Raw genomic sequence first — 25,057 nt, forward strand, 5'->3', positions numbered from 1 at the left:
TTTTAAAAAATCTATTCAATATACATAATTGATTTACTTGAATATTATTATTTTTAAAGTTTATTGTTATTTTTTTTCTCTCTGCTAAATTATGTATTGCTAAGTTAACAAATTATGCTGCTAAGTTAACAAATTTCACGTCACATGCCGGTGATAATAAACCTGATTCTGCTTCTGATGTTGAAATGACTGAGTAAACTCAGCAGGTTATATGGCGTACATCTTTAAGCCTGCCTTTACATAATTGCAAGGCAAATCACTGTCGACCACCAATGTTGCTGTTGCCAATTTTAGATTTAAAATGTTAAGTAAGAATGTACTTAACCATGTAAGAATGCTTCAGTAAGAATGTATCAATGCAAATAAAATTAAACTTAAAGATTGTACTCAAAATAATCTTTTATCTTGTAGGTAGATAAAATTGTAGAGCACTTGCAGCATTTGGTTCAGGGATATGATCTCAGTGGACTACGCGAATACTGGAACTACCTTGATCGTCGTTTGTTCAGAAGACTGGAAGATGCGTATCGACACACTGTTAACAAGCTGAGAACCAGCCTGTACCGTTACTATCTGGTGCATACTGTTCAGGTAACTGCCTAGCTGTCCTTGCAGTAGATCAGATCCATGTTGCCAGCGTATGTGATTACAAGGTACTGTGTCTCACTGTTTGGCTGTTGTGTTACATTTACTGGGAATGTTTGCTAGGACAGAATAGAAGCAAATACTCTGTATTCTTGGTCAACAAGTTCCTGTTACTGAGATGGGAAAGGAAGTGAGAGTGACCGTTTTTCCAGCTTTGATAATTATTTGGGAGGTGGGGGAGGGGGCAGAAACAGTGCTGATGGTGAACAACTGCTTTCACTATGATCCTGCCTCTAGTACCACGGAACATACATTTCCTCTTCTGCAAGAAACGGCACAGCCACCCTCCAGCCCTACTCTGGAGCTCCCTGCCTCAGACTCATTTCTCAGGATGCCTCATCCCTCTGGTACCCGCACAGTCTTTCTTTCAAATGGTTCCTGAATTATGATTGAGAACATTTTCATATCTTTGTGCACCTTGGTATGCAGGACTTTGAATGTTGAGGAGATCTTTTAATTTGCATATTTAATGTGTTCACACGTGTGCTGTATTACTGTCAAAGGTTTATGCAGAATATTTGTTTGGAATTTATGATGCATGTACCTTGGATATTTGATAGCTGGTTGCTAACATGGGGTTGATACCCTAACCCAAAGTTGGTTTTGACGATTTCCAGCCACCATGTCTCTCTCTACCCCCCCCCCCCCCCACATTTGTCCTGAAGCGGGCCAGATGATCACCCCCTCCCACTTTGGAGTTGGCTATAAAGGGCTATCCCACCCAGAGATGGCCCCTGGGTTAATAATTGCAGACTAGTTCTAGAGCAGGGATGTGATGTTTGGCTTTGGAGCTAGTTGACATGGTGGGACCACAACATGTTTTGCCCCCTATAGACTTAGACTTAGAATTAATTTTCTGAGACACCCCACTTGCTCACCCTCCTACTTTGTGCCTTTGAGCACACAAGTGCTATAGATTCCCTAGACAATCTATGTTGGCCACTTGGGCCAAACTGTAAACAGAAGTACTTGTCTTTGTGTTATGTAAGGTGTTTCCAAAATGGGTGGGGGAGTCGAAGGGTGGTGGGGTTGGGTTTTTTGTTAAAGATGGCAATGTGTCTCAGTTATATTTCCATCCGGCAGTGCACACTTGAGAGCTGGGGACTAAGGCAAAGTAATGTTCTTTCCTCTTACTGTAGTCTAACAGGATTGATAAAACCCAAGAATTCTTCCAGAAATACTCCCTGGAACTGCAGAACCAGCCCGAATGGAAGGAGTGGTTCATTCTTCCCTTCATTCCAAATCCAGAGCAAAACCAGGTGTTTGCCACTTATTTCTCCAAGCAGTGGGCAGAAACGTTCCTGGTGTCACTGCACAATTTCCTAAGTGTGCTGTTTCAGTGCATGCATATCCTTTTGTTGTAAGTGAGAGATCAACTTTTTTCTACTCATCAGTCATTTGAGGAGGGAGCTACTGCCACTGGCAGCAGACTGAAATCCAGACAGCTTGAAAAGTAGAGGTGACTGCTACGTACCAGCAATTTGGGTAATGGAAATTTATCCTTACAAAATTCACAATCGCCTCAGATGTGAAATAAAATTTGCTGGTTAAGTAATTTTCTTTCAAATTTGCACAGAATGAATTTTGATGACACAAAGGTTGGAGGTGTAATGGATGGTGTTGAGGGCTGTCAGAGGTTACAGTGGGACATTAATAGAATGCAAAACTGGGCTGAGAAGTGGCAGATGGAGTTCAACCCAGATAAGTGTGAAGTGACACACACAAAATGCTGGTGGAACGCAGCAGGCCAGGTAGCATCTGTAGAGAGAAGCAATGTCGACGTTTCAGGCCGAGACCCTTCGTCAGGATTAACTGAAAAGAAAGATAGTAAGAGATTTGAAAGTAGGAGGGGGAGGGGAAAATGCAAAATGATAGCAGAAGATCGGAGGGGGTGGGGTGAAGCTGAGAGCCAGAAAGGTGATTGGCAAAAGAGATACAGAGCTAGAGAAGGGAAAAGATCATGGGACAGGAGGCCTAGGAAGAAAGAAAGGGAGAGGGGAGCACCAGAGGGAGATGGAGAACAGGCAGAGTGATGGGCAGAAAGAGAAAGAAAAAAAAAGGGAGGGGGAAAGCAAAAAAAAACTAAATATATCAGGGATGGGGTAAGAAGGGGAGGAGGGGCATTAACGGAAGTTAGATATTCCCATCCCTTCCCACCGATCTCCCTCCTGGCACTTATCCTTGCAAGCAGAACAAGTTCTACACCTGCCCTTACACTTCCTCCCTCACCACCATTCAGAGCCCCAGACAGTCCTTCCAGGTGAGGTGACACTTCACCTGTGAGTCGGCTAGTGTGGTATACTGTGTCCGGTGCTCCTGTTGTGGCCTTTTATACATTGATGAGACCCAACACAGACTGGGAGACCATTTCGCTGAACACCTACGCTCCATCCGCCAGAGAAAGCAGGATCTCCCAGTGGCCACACATTTTAATTCCACGTCCCATTCCCATTCTGATACGTCTATCCATGGCCTCCTCTACTGTCAAGATGAATCCACACTCAGGTTGGAGGAACAACATCTGATATACCGGCTGGGTAGCCTCCAACCTGATGGCATGAACATTGACTTCTCTAACTTCCCTTAATGCCCCTCCTCTCCTTCTTACCCCATCCCTGATATATTTAGCTTTTCCCCCACTCTTTTTTCTTTCTCTTTCTCTGCCTATCACTCTGCCTGTTCTCCATCTCCCTCTGGTGCTCCCCTCCCCCTTTCTTTCTTCCTAGGCCTCCCTTCCCATGATCCTTTCCCTTCTCTAGCTCTGTATCCCTTATGCCAATCACCTTTCTGGCTCTCAGGTTCACCCCACCCCCTCCAGTCTTCTGCTATCATTTTGCATTTTCCCCTTCCCCCTCCTACTTTCAAATCTCTTACTATCTTTCCTTTTAGTTAGTCCTGACAAAGGGTCTGGGCCGGAAATGTTGACAGAGCTCCTTCCTTTAGATGCTGCCTGGCCTGCTGCGTTCCACCAGCATTTTGTGTGTGTTGCTTGAATTTCCTCATGTTTGCCTAAGTGTGAAGTGGTTTATTTTGGTAGGTCAAATATGATGGCAGAATATAGTGCTAATGGTAGGACTCTTGGTAGTGTGGACGATCAGAGGGATCTTGGGGTCCGAGTCCATAGGACGCTCAAAGCAGCTGCGCAGGTTGATTCTGTGGTTAAGAAGGCGTACGGTGTATTGGCCTTCATCAATTGTGGAATTGAATTTAGGAGACGAGAGGTAATGTTGCAGCTATATTGGACCCTGGTCAGTACCCCACGGAGTACTGTGCTCAGTTCTGGTTGCCTCACTACAGGAAGGATGTGGAAACCATTGAAAGAGTACAGAGGAAATTTACAAGGATGTTGCCTGGATTGGGGAGCATGCCTTATGAGAATAGGGTGAGTGAACTCGGCCTTTTCTCCTTGGAGCGACGGAAGATGAGAGGTGACTTGATAGAGGTATATAAGATGATGAGAGGCAATGATCGTGTGGATAGTCAGAAGCTTTTTCCCCGGGACTGAAATGGGTGTCACAGGAGGACACAGGTTTAAGGTGCTGGAGAGTAGGTACAGAGGAGATGTCAGGGGTAAGTTTTTTACTCAGAGTGGTGAATGTGTGGGATGGGCTATCGGCAATAATGGTGGAGGCGGATATGATAGGGTCTTTTAAGAGACTTTTGGCTAAGTACATGGAGCTTAGAAAAATAGAGGGCTATAGATTTTACTGAGCTTGATTGAGACTAGAAAACTGAGATCAGAGAGGTAGTGGAATGGTCTTAATGTAGGATTGTTCCATGGTGACATTTGGTGTGAGAATGAGGTGATTCTTAAAGCGGTAAAAATGCTTACCATATCAATAAGTGAGAATCCACTTCAATCTTAAACATGAGAACTGACATGTTGTTTAAGTTTTTACTTTAACTTCTTTCACCTGTTCCTGTGTTGCTGAGCTTTGATGAAGAGGTGCAGAGACGCTGCCAGTTGCAAGAAGAAAATGAAGCTTTGTGGCAAAAGGTAGTGATTTATTCTGCTGGGGGCTGGAGAACTAGGGATGGACTTTTCTTTTGAGGGTTTTGGGAGGGGCTGAGGAACTGGAAGCTAAACACCAATGTGCAGTGTTCCAGAGATGGGCTGTGGACGGCTGGAGCAGTCCCAGTGATCCCAAGACAGTTGCGTGCTGACTGGAGCTGTCTATCCTGCGCTAGTGACAAGTTTTGCACCTTTGCCCCAAGTGAATGCTGTGTTCATGTATAGTTGATAATTAAACTTGAGTTGGGTGGGTTATGATGACGATGTGAGAGCCTGATCTGTAAGAATGGGTGAATTGGAAATAGGTTGCTGAGGACAAGAAAGGCAAGTCCAAGTGTGAGAATCACATTTCTTCATTTCTTTTTCCTTTCAGCTTTCTTAACTGGTGTATAACTCAGTCTTGCTTTTAAATTACAGAAATACTACTGCACAGAATGGTAAACCTATATGCCATTTGCCCTGTAGAGTACACCTGTTGTCCCTGGCAGTATTAGAACAGTTGAGCTTGATTTTTGACCTGTTCATACCTTACCAACCAGTACGGGTATGTTTGATTTTCAACACTGGTTTTATTGTAGACTTTGACCAGTCAGTTTCAGTAATGTCATTTGTTGCATGACCAAGGGCAAAAGAAGTAGACAGTAAATACCAGTGGAGTCTATGCCTTGAAAAAGAAATACATTTAAAAATTTGTATTAGTTTATTGAATGTTTCATGTTGTACCCTAGTTGTTTGCACTTCAAGCAGAAGCAAAAATGAAGAAAGAGGAAGAAGTGATTCATCATAAGTTACCCTATTATGTACAGAATATGGACCGGTTGGGAGATTCTGAATTGTGAGTGTTGCACCCAAACAGTAGTAATGTCTGTTTTTAATAAACTTTATATTTTTCTCCATGACTGACCATTATACAGGATTGAATCTGTTCCTCATCGGGACCGAGGGCAGCTTGCTCTTTATGCTGCTTTATAGAGTAATATGCAATCTGGCCCTTCAACCCAACTCATTCAATATGAACAAGTCGGCCACCTAAGCTTCTCCCATTTGTCCACATTTGGCCTGTATCACTCTAAATCTTTCTGACCCACGTACATCCAAATGCCTTTTTGACGTCATTATTGTCTACATTCTCTGCCAGTTGGTTCAGTAATTGAACTTGTTGCTATGACTATCACCATCTGGGTGAATGGCTCCCTTACATATTCTAAGGAAATATAGAAATTGAGGAGGTGGGCTTTGGCAGGCTACTTGCTTATGGCAGATCTCATTGGAAAAGCTATCCCTGTTTTCCAAAGTAAGGAACTCCTTAAAAAAAACTTTTAACCTTTAATACTGACCACGTGTATACATTTACTGGAGATCTTAAACCTGACAACTCGGTCTAGGTTGGGAATTGTGCCTGAGCTCACTTGGACTTTCCATATTTCCTTACTATGTCAAAGGGAGCCATCCACCCATTGAGCCTATGGCAGCTCAAAATCAGTCCCATTCCTGTTGTACGTACTGTTTTTCTCAGCCCTTTACACCTTAAGCTGGAAGTCATCTTGCTTCTGCAGTGTCTGTGTTTTCACAGTATCAGTGTTTTCTGCTGATACTGTGACCTTCTGGTAATGTCTTCACCGTTTATAACACATTTATTTACACGGAGATCTGATGGAATTTGGTCTGATGTGGGAAGTCATGCCATGCTGTGAGCTGACTTGAAAGTCAGTGACTGTGATAATACCTTCTGTCAGCTTAACTTGTGCTGTTTATATGCAGAGATTTGATGTCGAGTCAAAGGACCTCATCTCCAATGCCATCTCAGACTAAAGCTGGCTCATTTCTGTCAATGTTACTGCCGCAAAGCAAGAAACCCTCTGTGAAAGGTTCCGTGCACTCAGCACCACCTCAGCAGTCTCAGTCACCTGTATCCACTGGGAAAAAAGATGTTACCAATAACCAGGTATTTGTTGTTGACAGTGAATCCATTTGATATTTCACTGTTCTCGCTTCCAATTGGCACTGCTTTAGGAAGCTGGTTGGCTTTTTCTCGTTCATAATATTCAGGCTGCCAAGAACAAAGATGGCTCAGCTGCCAGAGAAGGGAAAATGTTAGCAAGCACGACTGCTGACCTCAGCTCTGTTCAACAGCGTCAGAAGAGGGTGCAGGACCTTGAGAGGGAGCCAAGTACGCTACAACAACGACAGAGAAAAGTGCTGGACTACGGGAAAGAACGAAAGGAGCTCTTGTCCAAACAGACTGGCCAGGTAATGACCAAATTGATCAGTACATTAAAGTTCAAAGTACTTTTATTATCAAAGTATGTATATTGCAATCTATACAACCTTGAGATTTGTCTCCTTACAGACAGCTACCAAACTAATCAATACAACTGATTAAAAAAGGTCAAGCACCCAATGTACAAAAAAAAGAAAAAAATCATGCAAACAATAAAAAGTAAGCAAATAGCATTCAGAATTAACTTCATGAAAGTGAGTTCACAGCCATGAAGCCAATCATCACTGCAGCCAGTCTAGGAGCCCATTTGTTGCAGACCACAGCCTCAGTTCAGCGCAGAGATGAGTAAACCTCGCTGGGCAGCAATCTGAACGCAGGTCTATCCCTTGCCACCAGCTCCAACACCCTGACCTTTTCATTCTGGCCCAGCACTTAAATTAGGTGAAACATCAGCTCATTCCTCGTTCTTGAGCCCGGGCGTTGACACCTCAACTCTACCTTGCATCACCTCAGTTCTCCTGCTTCAAATTGGCTCCAAGTCTGCTCCGGCAATGGTCAGACATAGGCTCATTCCTCCCTGTCAGGCCCAGACCCCGCTGCCTCAGTTAAGCTCTTGCACGCCACATGCAACTGTCCCGTACCTTTGGGACTTCAGCTCACACTGCTAAAATGCCAGTTTGTACAGGTGGTTCAAAAGCTCATATCTGAAAGGAAAGTTGCAGGCTATTGATTGCAGTGATTGTTGTCCAGCAAAAGTGTGATTAACAGAGTAGTTAGTAGAGCTGTTTGCTGGCAGTAATGTATCGTTGTGTTTCACCAGCGCCATCTTAAACCGAAAGCTCTGGATATCTGAATATAATTTCTTTCTTTTTCAATCTTTTTATTAATTTTCACATATACACAAAAAAAACATAACATAATAATGAGTAAATTATGAATACAATAGACTTGAAATCACGTTGATAATAAGATAACAATATCCTATTAAACATCAACAGAAGAAAATACCTTAATCAATCAAGTCCATATGATTATATATGAAAAAAAAACAAAAATAACCATTAAAAAAGAAAAAAAAAATTTGAAAATATGTGAAAAAAAAGTATATATTAAGAAAAATAAAACTCTAAACTAAACTAACATGGGCAATAATAATAGTTTACAAGTATATGATAGTGTCAACAAACTCCAGAACTCCATACCTGAACATGAATAAGCAGAAAGAAGGTCTGGAAAGGGCCAAATTAATTCATATGAAAATGTCGAATAAACGGTCTCCAAGTTTCTTCAAATTTAATTGATGAGTCAAAAATAGTGCTTCTAATTTTTTCCAGGCTCAAATAAGAAATAGTTTGAGAAAGCCATTGAAACGTGGTAGGAGGATTTACTTCTTTCTAATTTTGTAATATAGACCTTCTGGCCATTAATGTTACAAAAGCAATCATTCGTCTGATTGAGGGGGAAAACTGATTACCATCTTCATTTGGTATGCCAAAAATTGCAGTAATAAAATGAGGTTGTAAATCTATATTCCAAATTGAGGAAATAGTAGTAAATATGTCCTTCCAGTAATTATGTAAAGTGGGACATGACCAAAACATATGGGTCAATGAGGCCACTTCTGAATGACATCTGTCACATTGAGGGTTAATATGAGAATAGAATCGAGCAAGTTTATCTTTAGACATATGAGCTCTTTGTACAATTTTAAATTGTATTAAAGCATGTTTAGCACATATAGAAGAAGAATTAACCATTTGCAAAATTTTTTCCCATTTATCTGTTGATATATTATATCGAAGTTCTTTTTCCCATTCTTGTTTAATTCTAACTGATATTTCTGGTTGTATCTTCATAATCATATTATAAATAAAAGCTACTAATCCCTTCTGACAAGGATTTAAGGTAAAAATCAAATCTGTAAAGTCCACCAAAGTTGAATTAGGAAAAGATGGTAAAACTTTATGTAAGAAATTTCTAATTTGTAAATATCTGAAAAAATTAGATTTAGGTAATTCAAATTTGTTGGAAAGTTGGTCAAATGACATCAAAGTATCTTCAAAAAAGAGATCACGAAAACATTTTATACCTTTCCTTTTCCATATGTTAAAAGCTTGATCTGTTCAAGAGGGTTTGAAAAAGAAATTAAGTAAGATAGGGCTATCAAGAACAAAGTTTTTCAAAGTAAAAAACTTACGAAATTGAAACCAAATTCGTAATGTATGTTTAATAACAGGATTAGATATTTGTTTATTAAATTTAACTAAATCAGCAGGAAGACAAGAACCAAGAACAGAGAATAGAGAATATCCCTTTACCTCATTACATTCCAAATTTACCCACTGTGGGCACAGTGGTGAATCCAAATCTAGTTTCCAATACGTTAAGTTACGAATATTATTTGCTCAATAATAAAATCTAAAATTGGGTAAAGCTAAACCACCATCTTTTTTAGATTTTTGTAATTGCTTTTTACTTAACCTAGGGTTTTTATTTTGCCACACAAATGAGGAAATTTTTGAATCAATTATCAAAAAAAGATTTAGAAATAAAAACTGGTAGGGCTTGAAATAAGTATAAAAATTTCGTAAAATCATCATTTTAATAGCATTAATCTGACCAATTAATGATAAAAACAAAGGAGACCATCTTGTAGTAAGTTGATGAATTTGATGAAGCATAGGTAAAAAATTCAGTCTAAATAAATCTTTATATTTCTTGGTAATTTTTATACCTAAATAGGTAAAGTTATCAGTAACAACTTTAAATGGTATCCTATCACTCAATAAAGTTTGTGCATTTAAAGGAAATAATTCACTCTTATCTAAATTTAGTTTATAACCAGAAAAAGTACCAAATTGAACCAACAAGGATAAAATAGCGGGAATAGACCTATCAGGGTCAGAAATATATAACAGCAAATCATCAGCATAAAGTGATAATTTGTATAACTTCTCATTACGGGTAATACCAAAAATATTAGGAGATTCACGAATAGCAATAGCTAAAGGTTCTAATGCAATATTAAATAATAAAGGACTTAAGGGACAGCCTTGTCTCGTACCACGAGATAATTGAAAAAAAGAGGATCTATAGTTATTTGTAAGAACAGAAGCAACAGGTTTATGATATATTAATTTAATCCATGATATAAAGTTAGGACTAAAATTAAAATTTCTCAATGTATTAAATAAATATATCCATTCAACTCTATCAAAAGCTTTTTCAGCATCTAATGAAATAACACATTCTGGGATTGTGGGTGGTGAAGTATGAATTATATTAATCAATTTTCTAACATTAAAAAAGGAATACCGATTCCTCATAAAACCAGTTTGATCTTCTGAAATAATCTGTGATAGTACTTTTTCTAATCTAATAGCTAAAATTTTTGTAAGAATCTTAGAATCTACATTTAATAGTGATATAGGGCGATAAGATGTACATAAAGTAGGATCTTTATCTTTTTTAAGAATTAGAGAGATATTAGCTTCATAAAAAGATTGAGGTAATCTCTTCTTAGCAAACGCATCATTAAAAATTTCACATAACCAAGGAGAGAGCAAAGAAGAAAAAGTTTTAAAAAATTCTACTATATAACCATCAGGACCAGGGGCTTTCCCTGAATTCATTGATGAAATAGCCTCTCCTATTTCCACCATAGAAATAGGAGCATCTAACAGGCTATGGTCTTCATCAATCAGTTTAGGAATATTCAAATTGTTAAAAAAATTATCTATCATGGACTGGTCACCATCAAATTCTGATTGATATAAAGATTTATAAAAATCTTGAAAGGTATTATTAATTTCTTTATGATCAGTAGTTAAATTACCGTCTTGTTTGCGAATTTTAATAATTTGTCGCTTAGTCGAGATAGCCTTTAATTGATTAGCTAACAGTTTACCAATACGATCACTGTGAATATAAAATTGAGCCCTGGTCCTAATTAATTGATTTTCAATTGAAGAAGATAATAGTAAACTATGTTCCATTTGAAGCTCAACTCTCTTCTTATAAAGTTCTTTGGTAGGAGTCAAGGAATAAATCTTATCAATTTCCTTGATTTTATCCACTAATAAAGCAATATCTAAATATCTTTGTTTTCTTTTACCAGCAGAATATGAGATAATTTGTCCACGAATAAAAGCCTTAAAAGAGTCCCAAAGTATTCCTCTGTCGATTTCTTCAGTACTTTTTGTTGAGAAAAACAAGTCAATTTGCTGTTTTATATAAGTGATAAATTCTGGGTCTTGAAGCAAAGTAGCGTTAAGCCTCCAAGATCTGATATTATTGGAATAGTCTGAAATCTTAATAGATAACTTCAAAGGTGCATGATCCGAAATAGTAATAGAATCATATTTACAATCAATAACATCTGTTAATAACCGATGATCAATAAGAAAATAGTCAATTCTAGAATAGCTATGATATACATGTGGAAAAAAATGAAAATTCTTTATCTTTAGGGTTCAAAAACTGCCATATTTCTGTAATTCCCGAGTCAACCATAAATGAATTAATAAGTAGGGCTGATCTGTTCGGAAGAATACGAATAGGTTTAGATCTATCCATCGAAGGATTCAAACAACAATTAAAATCTCCACCCATTATCAACATATATTCATTTAGATTAGGAAGGGAAGTAAATAAACGTTTAAAAAATTCAGGGCAGTCAAAGTTTGGAGCATAAATATTAACTAAAACAACTTTCCGATGGAAAAGTAAGCCAGTTATCAACAAAAATCTACCCTGTGGGTCAAAGATAATATCATGATGTGTAAACGATATTGAGGGGTCTATAAAAATAGACACACCCCTAATTTTAGCGGTACAATTCGAGTGAAATTGTTGACCCTTCCAGAACCTAAAAAAACGTTGATTATCCTCCCTCCTGATATGGGTCTCCTGTGCAAAGATAATATTAGCATTCAGTCTATGGAATACTTTAAATATTTTTTTACGTTTAATCGGATGATTTAAACCATTAGTATTCCAGGAGATAAAGTTAACAGATTTATCCATCATACTAATATTAATTGTGTGTATCATAAAAGATTAGAAAGACACATAACCCACAATTCAGGAAGGAGGAAAATTGATTCAGGAGCAACCGGAGAACATGACACCTCAACAATATTAATAGTTTAAAGTCGGCCCATAAACTAAAAGCAAAAAAATAAAAAGCAAAAGCATGAAAAAAGATCCCTCCCCCCTCCCCCCACCCTTTGAAAAAAAGCCAAGCGGCAGGCGCATAATCTAATACTAATATTACCCCCATTTCAAGATGGCAGCTCTATAAAAAAGATTAAAAGAAAACTATATAACACCCAAATTAAGATAGAGAGTTGCAAAAAAAATATATATATCAATCAAAATAAAAGAAAACTAATATAATACAACAATCATTAATAAAAAAAAGTATAAACGTCAAAATTTAAAAGTGTAATATACCTTTAAAAAAAAAATCCCATGTTCAAATACAAGATGACTTTTCAAAAGCAAAGACTTATGGGAAGAAGAAACGCCATTTTGAAAAAGCCATATTACTAAATACAAATGTGAGTTCAGCAATCTGTTAAAAGACAAAATAAGATTTAAAAAAAAGGGATATAATAAACAGTACAATATATATAAACAAAAACCAAAAATCCAAAACATTCGTCCCATATCTGAGTACAGGCAAACAAATAAATGCTTACAAAAAACAGAATCTTACGGGAAAAAGAAACGACATCTTAAAAAAAAAAGGTAAATCATTATTGCAAAATATAAACGTATATAACCAAAACAGAAAGAAAAAAAAGATATTATAAAAATTAAAAAGAACATCTATAAACAATGATGATAGTAAAAAAAAAACCGACCCATAGATCAAAAAATAAAAAGTTATAACCCAGCTTCATAGGTTAAAACTTAAAATAGAAAGTTATCCTCTCTCCGAAAAATCTTCCACATAACACATAGTTCAAGTTACAGTAGAAGATCGAAATTCTTCAACAAATTTCTTCACTTCTTCCGGAGTGTTGAAAAATCGTTGACTGTTGTCGTCCAGCACAATTCTAAGCTTCGCTGGATACATTAAAGCTTGTTTAAGTCCGATCGAGTGAATCTCTGCCATCACTGGTTTAAAAGCGATTCTGGCTCTCATAACCTCATAAGAACAATCCTCAACAATTCAAAATTGAAAGTTATTGTAAGAAATCATACCTTTTTTACGAGCTAATCGAATTAAAAGCTCTTTCTCACGAGGATAATGAAGGCGAACAATCACCGCTCGTGGTTTATCAGTTGTAGACGAAAACCTCGCAACTCTGTGAGCGAGGCCGATAACAGGTTTAGTTTGCAAACCTTCAGCACCGAAAATTTCCCACAGTAATTTAGAGAAAAATTCAGTTAAATCACCGGACTCAACTTTTTCGGAAAACCCGATAATTCGCAAATTCTGTCTGCGAGATCGATTTTCGAGATCAGTAATTTTAAACTTATGCTGATTTACAACTTTAAGAGTCGATTGTACCTTCTTATCCAACTCCTCAAGTGTACATGCTTTTTCAACAATTAATTTTTCAAGAGTCTCCAACTTATCTTCATGCCGCTGAATATCCACTGCCTGTGACTGAAACTTAGTATCAAGCGATTTAACAGCTCCCTCAAGTTCAGACATTTTCGTGGTAAACGTGTTTTCCAAACTTGCCATTTTACTTTCCAGCTTGCTTTCCAAACTTGCAAGTTTAGTGTCCAGAAGATTAGAAATTGCATCGATAGATAAAGGCTCCTTAGACGATTTCTTACTTGTAGCCATTTTAAGTTCGGCAGAGTTAGATCAAATATAGTTTTAAGAAAAAAAAGTCAATCGAAAATATCAACTCATTTGATTAAATTCGAAAAGATTTGATTAAAGGGTGATTATAGTTAGAAAAGTGAAGAGCGCCTAAAAGGCAGATGTTTACGTCGCCATCTTGAAACTCCCTGAATATAATTTCTTAGTAACACCAATTGCAAATCAGCTTATCAGATTTGGCTCTGGTGACTTGGCTGTTGTGTTGCCAGCTGGCAACATGGTGCAATATCTTTACAGTAAAAGAAATTACTGTTGCATTTATGGTAAATTGGACTGCCATTCTCGGGCTGACTTTCCAAGCTTCCTGAACAGAACTGAAGATGCACTCAACAACCACAGTCTCAACCTTTGCTGAACATCCCACCGTCCAGACATAGTTAACAAGAGTTGCTGTTTTCCATTGACGTATAAAAATAATTTAATCACTGATCTTTAATTTCATGTAGTTAATATATCAGTCAGTTATTATGTAAAATAGTGCAATTTATAATTTATTTTGCTTTCTTTGACATTTTATAGTAAATTCTAATGGTCTTGAATCCTGTGAGGTGCAGTTCAATGACTCTAGGACTCTACTGCTACCTCTTGAAAACCTAGATTCAGAGAAACAAAATTTGTTCTTTGCAGAATATATCAAGGTCAAGCCAAATTCTACTCTGTAAATACAACAGCCCTGAGTCATCACACCTGCTGCTCTAAATGAAAAGGGTTACTTTGCTAAAAGATGAAATCTAGGACCCTTGGTCTGTAATTATTGTCCCTGTTGTAAAGAGTTGCATAATTTTTTATGGATAGTTTCAAGATTGTTAATAAGGCAACCTGTATAAATTTCGTAGATATTTGCTTGCTGAAGTTACAATGTCACTGTGCATATACTTTTGTTACGTGTAGGGTACGGAGAAAAAGCTTGACTGCAGTAATGCAGAGATTGACATTCCTAGTAGTCCTGAATTGTCAGCAGATCAGCTGGATTCCTCTTCCAAACTGAAGAAGAGCAGCCTGGATGGAGGGAATGAGCAGCCTTTCATTGTCTTGAGTCAGGAGGAATATGCGGAGCATCACTCTTCAATCATGCACTGCAGGTGAGCAGCTCTGGTATATTGTGAACAGTTGGTAGCTTGGATGTTAATTCCCTTACATGATTCCGTGACTCAATGCTAAAGTTATAAACAGTTTGGAGGAATATAATGGCCTTGGTTTATTGGAGGGCAAATTTCATTAAATGTATATTCTGGAAGTGCACTTTCTCTGGCCCTCTGACCCCCCCCCCCCCCCCCCCCCCACCCCTTAGCAACACTTCTAGTGGGAATATATTCCAGGGCTTACCTCTCCTTCCAGGAGTGTAATTAGCTTGTTTTGAATCTAATGTATACCGTGGACATCAGAATCTACATAACACAAGATTGGTGGAGTTGTGCATTATGTAAAAGTTTTGGATTACAGTGGACCATTAACAGGATGAGAGCTAGGCTGCAAAATGGCAGATGGAGTTCTACCCTGAAAAGTGTTAAGTGATTCACTTTGAAAGGTCAAATTTGAAGACAGAGTACATAGTTCACGGCAGGATTCTTAGCAGTGAGGAGGCACATGGATCTCTGGGTTTGTGTCCATAGATCCCTTAAAGTTACAGTTGTGTATGGTGCGTTAACCTTCATTAGTCAGGAGACAGTTCAAGAGCCGCAGGGTAATGTTGCAGCTCTGTAAAAGCCTGGTTAGACTAGACTTGGAATATTGTTCAGTTCAGGTTGCCTCATTATAGGAAGGAAGAAACTTTAGAGAGAGTGCAGAGGAGATTTAACAGAATGCTGCCTGGATTAGAGAGCATGTCTTACGAGAATAAGTTAAGTGAGCTAGGGCTTTTCCCTTTGGAGCAAAGGAGGATGAGAGTCAATTTGATAGCAGTGCACAAAATGTAAAGAGGCTTAGATTGAGTAGATAACGGGAGTCTTTTTCCCAGGGCAGAAATAGCAAATACCAGAGGGGCATAATTAAGCTGATTGGCTGAAAGTACAGGGGGATGTCAGAGCTAATTTTTTTACATAGTGATGAGTGAGTTGGTGTGGTTGGTGGTAGAGGCAGGCACATTAGAGATATTTAAGAGATTCTTAAATAGGCACATGAACGATAGAAAAAATGAAGGGTTGTGTCGGGAAGAATTAGATTGATCTTAGAGTAGGTTAAAAGGACGACACAATGTAGTGGGCTGAAAGGCCTGTTCTGTGCTGTAGTGTTCTATGATTGGTGTTCTTTGAATCAGATTAACTTGCATTACACCAAGTGTTTTTCCTTTCCTGTGATGCAGAATTCATGGCTGGTGATGAATGCAGTGTAAAGTTTAGTCCTTCAGGCTACCTTTGACAAGCTTCGATGCTGTAGCTGTTCATAGTTTAAAAGAACCCATTGGATCAACTTAATTCAGTAAACATCAAGATGCTTAAAGATTGCATAAACTGCAGATGCAATTGGTATCTGAAATCCCACAAAAAAATGCTGAAAATACTCAGCAGATCAAGCAGTATCTGTATAAGTGACAAATGGTTAACAGTTTGGATTGAAGAGCCTTCATCAGAGCTTGTTTCAACGGTTAACTGAACTTTGTTACACAACTATCCTTTTCAAGTGCTCTGAGTTAGCATTTTTGTACTGAAGTATGAAGTGTTCGGGATTATGTGCTACGAGGCAATGTTGGTGCCCATGGCGGACCTTCTCCATGTAAAGCAAATTTGAAATGTTTGTGAAGGGAAGGTTTATTATGATGGGTGGGAAAAGGAGATTTAATACCAGTCTGCTTATGTCTCTAAAGATATTATGCTGGTTTTGAAAATACTTTGTGATTGGTTTAGAGTGGATTGCTCTGGTAGGAGAGTCGCTAGTCTGGATGTGGATGGAGTGGTTAAAGTATGGACATTCAATCCCACCATGCAGACAAAGGCCACCATAATGTCCAAGTCACAGCTCCTCTCCCTGGAGTGGGCCGCAAAACCGGATCGATTGGTGAGAAATAATCTCTTTCCACCTGCAATCCTTACAGGAACAGGTATTTTAGCTGGGTAACATGTATTTAACTGAACAAATTATAACACTGTCAATGCCACTATTAAGACTATAAAACTTAGTTTCTAATAGCTTTGGATGGAGGAATTCATCCAGTGTACGCTGTCATGTTTTTTTTATTTGACTGTAAATGAACAAAATCAGCACAGACATCTAGTGTGGATGATGGATTGCCTCCATATAATACTTTAAATGATTGCATCCTCCAAGCCTTCATTTTCGTTGTAACATTCGAGATGATTGTCGATACCTTAATTCTTCATAGTTCCTAACCTGCTGAAGTAGTGAAATCATTTCATTTTCACTCTTGGCTGTTTCTCCCATCTCCAAGCCTGAATGCTTCAAACCACAGTGAGCAAAACAGTTCTGAATTGTCTTACTGCTTATTTTCCACAAACTATCAGTATCAATGTATTTTGAACACAAACACATGCAAATGATGCTGTTTAAAAACTTCACTTTCAGCACAGTGACCACACAAGACCACGCAGCTATGTTGGTTAGAAACTGTTTGCAACAGTGTCCTGTCCCATTTAAGCAGCATAGTATCTCAGTAGAGACACTCACATTTCCTTCACCTTGACCTGAATTCCACATGGCCAGAGCAGAATCCAGGTCTTTCTCTCCAAAACCGATTTCAAAGCAAAGAAATAAATAGACACAAACTTAAAACACAAATAAAACAACATATACTTTTCTTCCTTCTGAAGATTCACCAATAAACTGACAAAAAAAACTTGAAACATACATTTAACACGCAATAAACACATTGCAAAAACAAAGGAGAAGCCTCAGATCAGTAGTGGGAAAATTACTGGAAGGTATTCTAAGTATTTGGATAGACAGGGACTGATTAGGGACAGTCAGCATGGCTTTGTGTGTGATAGTTTGTGTCTAACCAAGTTTATAGTTTTTCGAGGAAGTTACCAGGAAAGTTGATGAAGGCAAGGCAATGGATAGTGTTTACATGGTCTTTAGCAAAGTATTTCACAAGGTCCTGCATGGAGGTTTGTCAAGAAGGTTCAGTCGCTTGGCATTCAAAATTAGCTAGTAAATTGGATTCGACTTGGCTTTGTGGGAAAAGCCAGAGAGTGGTAGTAGATTGTTGCCTTTCTGATTGGAGGCCTATGACTGGTGGAGTGCAACATTGTTCAGTGCTGGATATGTCATCTATATCAATGATCTGGATGATGATGTTGTTAATTGGATTAGTAAATTTGTGGATGACCCTGAGATGGGGGGTGTAATAGACAGGAAGACTATCGTGGCTTGCAGTAGGATATGAGTGCATTGGAAAAATGTGGCTGCAAAGTGGCAGATGGAATTTAATGCAGATAACAGCAAGATGTTACAATTCAGTAGGACCAGCCAGGGTAGATCTTGCCCAGTGAACAGTAGGGCATTGAGGAGTGCAGTAAAATAAAGGGATCTGGGAATACAGGTCCATAATTCATTGAAAGTGACATCACAGGTAGATAGGGTTGCATTTGGCCTTCATAAATCAAAATATTGAGTACAGGAAATAGGATGTTATGTTGAAATTGTATAAGACATGGGTCAGGAGTATTTAGAGTATTGTGTGCAGTTTTGGTCACCTACCTACAGGGAAGATGTAAATAAGGTTGAAAGAGAATTTGCAAGGATGTTGCTGGGACTGGAGGATCTGAATTATAAGGAAAGATTGAATAGGTTAGGACTTTATTCCTTGGAATGTAGAAGATTGAGGGGAGTTTTGATGAGGTACATGGGTTAAATGCAAGCAAGTTTTTTCCACTGAGGTTGGGTGATACTACAACAGGAGGTCATTGGTTAAAGAGGGCATGAGGAGAAACTTCTTCACTCAGAGGATTGTGAGAGTGTGGAACGAACTCCCAGTGCAAGCAGTGCATGAGAGCTTGATTACAATGTTTGAGAAGTTTGGAAAGGTACTTGAATGGCAGAGGTATGGAGGGCTGTGGTCCTGGTGCAGTTCAATGGGATTAGGCAGTGGTTTGGTTTGGCATGGGCTGAAGAGCCTGTTTCTCTGCTGTACTTTTCTCTGACTCTGAAAGGTAGATACTCAAGAAGACATCGTGCAAATACTGTTACACATCAAGTTACAGAATCCTCTTGTATTAATAGAAATAATTAAACACATGACAAATTTAACAAATACATGATGGGCTTTGCACTCATTCATGCTGTATTCTGTCGAGGGAGAGGGAGTGAGAGAATTTGTGTGTGGCCACACTGCATGCGACATTTTTTTAATAGACCATTATTCATGCTTCATTCGCTCACTGGCTAAACATTCAGCATGCATTTATAACCATCTTACAGAATCTTAGCCCTTAAGTGGCTGAATACTGGGAATTATTGGTCATGGCCAAACACCTCGCATCAACCAAAATTGTAACATCTGAGCTTTCCCAGATTCAAGTTTCTAATCTACAAAATTCTGATTATATGACCTGTTAGTCTTGGTCTTGGGCAATCTAATCTACTTTAAAACAACTCATCCTTCTAGGACCATCCTTTAGTTCAAATCCATGCTTCCACTTGTGTTTGGGATTTTTGTGTGTGGGTTTATATAATTATATTCTAATTGGGCCTGTTCTGATTGGTTCACTATCTTGTTTGTGTTCAGCCTGTACCCCTTAGACCATTTGACATAATGCTGATACATCATCCTGGCTCCAGTCCCTATTAAACAGCTGCTGTGGCCATTTTGTCCACTGTGTGAATCTTGTTGGCTGTCCCTGATTCGTCCGTGTAATCTGTCCCTTCCCTAAGTCTATAACAGCACCTGTTTTACTAAGTGCATCTATCCCCAGAACTATGTCCACATTGCTTGGCACATCCAGAAGTCCACTAGAAAATGCATTCCCTCTATCTCAAGTACTTGAGACTCACTTTTTTCTGCCCTCATTGTTTTGCCCCCTACACCTGTGAGATAAATAGCCTCTCCAGTTACGGGCAAAGAAAGATGAGTTGTAAATACTGAAGCTCCTTTGTCCATGACATATTGCATTGTTGGTCTCCTATTAAACCTCTTGTGTACATTGAGGGTGACCAGTACCAGCAATGGGGACTATAGAGAGCTGTTGTGTCTGACTGGATCCTGTCTTTACTCATTCTATTATCTGGTCAACTTAGCAGCAGCATATGACACCGTGAATCACAGAGGCCTTCTACTGAAATTATCTAAAATGTTTTAAAGAACGAAACCACAGTCAAAGTAATAAGAAGCCTCCTAGAAAATTGCAGATTTTAAGTAAAAATGAATGGAATTAAGAGCAGGTGGCGTCCACAAAAGAATGGACTACCACAGTGATCAGTCCTGGCACCTCTGCTATTTAATGTTTACACAAATGACCAACCAACCTTTCCTAACACATGCAGGTTCATCTATGCAGAATGCATAGTGGGGTACCAAGCAAGGCTGTCCTCTTAGTCCATTATTATTTGATATTGCTCTGGAACCTTTGGCAATTGCTATTAGAGAATCACCTAACATTTTTGGCATTACTCACGGGATGGATATGCATAAGTTATCATTATATGTAGATGACTTGTCATTATACATTTCTGATCCTGAGAAATCCGTTCCTGCAGTTATCTCATAATTGGCTCAGTTTAGTAATTTTTCCGGGTATAAATTGAATCTTAATAAGAGTGAATTGTTCCCCTTAAATAGACAGGTTCCAGTTTATGGAAATTTACCTTTTAAATTAGTTAATGACTTTTTTATATACTTAGGGAATAAAATTTATATTTTTATATACTTTGGGATTAAAAAATCATAAGGAGTTATTCAAGGTTAATTTTTTACCCTTAATTGATCAGATTAAATGTTTGTTTACTAAATGGTCACCATTGTCTTTATCTCTGATAGGTCGGATTAATCCTATTAAGATGATTATTTTACTCAAGTTCTTATATATATTTCAAGCGGTACCAATTTTTATTCCAAAATCCTTTTTTGACAATGTTGATTCAAAAATTTCCTCATATATATGGCAGAATAAAAATCCTAGATTAGGTGAAAGATATTTACAGAAGTCAAAGAAGGAAGGTGGATTGGCATTGCCTAATTTTCGATTTTATTATTGGGCAATTAATATTCGATATTTGAAATGTTGGTTAAGGGATTGGGATTTATCTCCTAGCCCTCATTGGGTAAATCTAGAAACTAAAACTGTACAAGGATTTTCATTGGGTTCTATTTTAGGGACTTCTCTTCCCTTTTCTCTTTCTAAATTGCATAAACAAATTGACAATCTGATAGTCAAACACACTTTACGTATATGGTTTCAATTTCAGAAATTTTTTGGGTTATATCAATTTGTTTTAGCAATTCCTATTGTATCCAATTTCTTTTTTCATCCCTCTATTATGGATCAAGCTTATTCTGCTTGGAAGACTAAAGGTATACTACGAATTTCTGATTTATTTTTTGATAATTGTTTTATGTCTTTTGAACAATTATCTAATGAATGTAATTTGCCTAGATCTCTTTTTTTTTTAGATATTTACAGATTAGGAATTTTTTAAACACTGTACTTCCTACCTTTCCAAATCTTGTTTCTTTGGGTATTTTGGAGAAATTGTTAGAACTAAATCCTTTTCAGGAAGGTGTAATATCAAATGTTTACAATATAATTATGAAAATACGTTCAGAGGCCTTTTATAAGATTAAAAATGATTGGGAAAGAGAACTTAACTTTCCTATCCCTATTGAGAATTGGGATAAAATTCTTCAATTAATTAATTTATCCTCTATATGTGCTAAGCATTCATTGATACAGTTTAAAGTTATGCATAGGGCTCATATGTCCAAGGATAAATTGGCTCGTTTTTATTCCCATATAAATCCTATATGTGACAGATGTCATTCTGAGATATTTTCTTTAACTCATATGTTTTGGTCATGTCCGCTTTTGAAAAAATATTGGAAAGACATTTTCGATATTATTTCCATGGTATTGAACAATGATTTACAACCTCATCCTATTACTGCAATCTTTGGTTTACCAATGATAGAGTCAATTCATTTATCTTCTTCTGCTTGTCGGATGATTGCATTCCTTACATTAATGCTAGAAGATCTATTTTGTTGAATTGGAAAGAAATTAAATCCCCTACCGTATTTCATTGGTTTTCTCAAACTATGTTATGTCTAAATTTGGAAAAAATTAGAAGTGTCATATATGACCCTTCTATTAAATTTGAAAAGACTTGGAGGCCATTTATTCAATATTTTCACATGATGTAATTTGACCCTGTTCCAATCCCATTTGTTTTTCCGGTTTAGGATCGGAGTTGGGGACACTGATCATTCTTTGTCTTTTTATAGATACTATAAACAGCCTATTTTTTCTCCCTTTTTACCTTTTTTTTCTTTATTAGTTAGTGGTTAGTTTGTTAGATTAGTTTTTCTAAGGGTAATTTTTTTTTCTCTTTTTCTCTTTTCTGTTTTTTTCAACATGATATACCTAGTTTTTTTTGTTTCATTTATATGATAGCTGTATCATGCATGATTTGGGAAGACTTAACTATATTGTACTTATTGCTTGTGTATCCTTTTATGTTAATTTTAATTTTGTAATCCCAATAACTATATATTAATCAATATATTATATTGATATTAATTAAAAAGATTGAAAAAGAATGCATAACCCAAGCTTAACTCCTTCCAAGAAGTTGAAGTACAACTAACAGCTGTCCTCAAAGCAATGAAGCATTATTATAAAAAATGGTCTCTGAACCCAAATCCATCCAAAAGCTCAAGTGTGTGCATTCCACCTGAGGAATCCAGAAGCAGCTCGGAAACTCAAGATCTTCTGGTGTGGGAAGGAGCTCGAACACTGTCTGACTCCAATTTACCTGGGTGTGACACTGGATAGGACTCTCTCATTTTCCACCCACATCCAAAAACTCCGAGGGGAAGTTGGCTCTCGCAATTCTCTTTTGGAAAAAATTAGCAGGCACGAAATGGGGAGCCAATGCTCACAGACTTAGATCAACTGCCCAAGCACTCTGCTATGCACCTGCAGAATACTGTGCACCTGTGTGGGGGCAGATCAAGCCATGCAAAGAAAATAGACCCATTGCTTAACGAGGCCTGTGGAATAATCACGGGCGCACCGTGCCCCACACCCACTAACATCATTTACAGACCTGCAGGTATTGCTCCCCCAGAGATCCAAAGACACAACTACATCAAAAATTGAAAAAGGTAAACAGAGCATGGATCCACAGCACCCACTACATCATCATGTGCTAGTTTCCAACAGCCTAAAATGGAGGAAAAGCTTTGCTACAGTGGAGGAACTACTGCACAGAACATCCCCTCGAACATACAGGATTGACCTCTGGCAACAAACAGAAGCCAGAACCCCACCAAACAATACAGTGCCAGACCCGACAGAAATGTTGCCAGACGGGGCACTGCTTGAGACAGAAGTGGTGAACTCTCAACAGAGCGAGAGCGGGAGTTTGTAGGATGGGAGACAATATGGTGAAGTGGGGTTTAAAGACCAGTGAGTCCTGTGAGTGTGGTGAAATGGTGCAGAACATTGAACGTGTTTTGTGCAACTGTCCGCCCTCACCTGATTTAGCTGACGCTGACCTGCTCAACATCAACCAAACAACACTAGAGTGGCTGGCTGTCTGGTGTGTCAAGCTATGATGATGATCTGGTCAACCTTCACAGCCTCACTTCTTCCTTAAAATTCCGATACCTCCCTCACTACTGGCATTCCTATTAGTTGCTCGTCTTCCATTCTACACCTTTAGGTCCATACTGATCCACATACTTTCAGGCATTTAGCTTTAACCAATACACGTATGTCTTTGGGGAGCATCTGGTGGATTTCTAATTTAATAACATTTCTTCTAACTTGCACCAAAATTCTGCTTTGCCATTGGCAATTCTGTGTGGTTTGGATAAAATGCTCTGCCTTTCTCCTGAGGTGTAGGGCTTGTCATGATTGTGAGTAGCTGATTGGGATAATCAGGATTCAGAGCCTACCATTGCTCGGTCTCTATATATGCCATTCTGACAGGCAGTACTGGCAATAATCTCTTCTGTTTGTGGGCACTTTCCCACTTGTCAAATTCCTTGTCTAACACTTCCTAATTTATCTCATTATCTTCCTCCACTATCATTTCAATGGCTGCTACCCTGCAAACCCCATCAGCTGGGCCTTATCCCATTTACCTGTCTGTCCAGATCCCTGACTGATTTATTCTTGTATTGTTCTAATTGTTCTAAAACCGGTTTCTCACCCATGTGTCTCTCTCTAAATATTCTAACTGTTCCTTCAATCTGCCCAGCTGTATTTGTCTCTGTATTCATCCATTTCCTCTTGTAGCCTTGTGATTTGTTCACTGTGATTTCTGACACTTTGTTTTCTCTTGCAGATATGCAGGTTTATGAAGTATATATTTTGAGAGCTTTCCCCTCATCACAATTAAACCCATGACATTGCTGTATTCCTTTTACATAGAAAGTTAAATATTCTTGCACTATCATTCCTTTAGGGCCTTGATTCTAAGGACAGTAATGCTTCTTTGCAAAGGTTGTTTTAAACTTCAATTTACTGCCTGCAATTCACATTAATTACATTCCTCTGTATCTATCCAAATATTCTTTCAAGTTTCTTTCTGAGCTTGGAATATTTAGTCACCAACTTTTTAAAATTTCATTGTTATCTGTCTCCTTTGTCTTCCATTAGACTCTGATTATCCTTCCTTTCCTTAACATCAGTGGTAGAGCACAGGAGCAGATCCTTCAGCCTCCCAGTTCTACACAGATTAAGTAAAACCTATCAAAAACAAGAGAAAATCTGTAGATGTTGGAAATCCAAGCAACACACAAAAATGCTGGAGGAACTCAGCAAGCCAAGCAGCGTCTATGGAAAACAGGCCTGAAATATCAACACTACTTTTTTCCATAGACGGAGCTAGGCCTGCTGAGTTCCTCCAGCATTTTGTGTTTGTGTGAACCCATTTCCCTCCACGCGATTCACATCCTTTTATTCCTTGCATTTTTGTGTTCCTGCCTTAAATCCCTGTAAAATACCACAAACTCAGCTGCTTCCAGTACCACATTCCAAGCACCTACCACTATGTTACACATCTCATTTAAGCTTTTCCTCTGAACCTTAATCCATGGTCTCCAGCATCCTGCTCTGGGAAACCGATTCTGACTCTATACTCTATTTATGCCACTGATTATATTATAAGACTCTAGCAGATCTCCAGCAAAAACAGCCTAGGTTTGTCCTATCTCCCTTTG

General features: G+C 38.1%; 1 protein-coding gene across 3 annotated transcripts in view; it reads left to right on the forward strand.

Annotated features, from left to right (window-relative positions):
• The window catches only part of wdr91 (WD repeat domain 91), a 49,736-nt gene that overhangs the window by 3,828 nt on the left and 20,851 nt on the right, over positions 1–25,057 (forward strand). Inside the window, exons 2-9 of one of the 3 annotated variants that reach the window (XM_059977728.1) lie at positions 412–591; positions 1,785–1,991; positions 4,559–4,642; positions 5,386–5,492; positions 6,419–6,602; positions 6,707–6,907; positions 14,614–14,804; positions 16,566–16,716. In XM_059977728.1, coding sequence (XP_059833711.1) covers positions 412–591; positions 1,785–1,991; positions 4,559–4,642; positions 5,386–5,492; positions 6,419–6,602; positions 6,707–6,907; positions 14,614–14,804; positions 16,566–16,716 — 1,305 coding nt within the window. The remainder of the gene's footprint in view (positions 1–411; positions 592–1,784; positions 1,992–4,558; positions 4,643–5,385; positions 5,493–6,418; positions 6,603–6,706; positions 6,908–14,613; positions 14,805–16,565; positions 16,717–25,057) is intronic. The other 2 variants (XM_059977729.1, XM_059977730.1) reach the window with 2 other exon arrangements.

The sequence above is a fragment of the Hypanus sabinus genome, chromosome 8 (assembly GCF_030144855.1).
Source record: "Hypanus sabinus isolate sHypSab1 chromosome 8, sHypSab1.hap1, whole genome shotgun sequence".
Classification (NCBI taxonomy): Eukaryota; Metazoa; Chordata; class Chondrichthyes; order Myliobatiformes; family Dasyatidae; genus Hypanus; species Hypanus sabinus.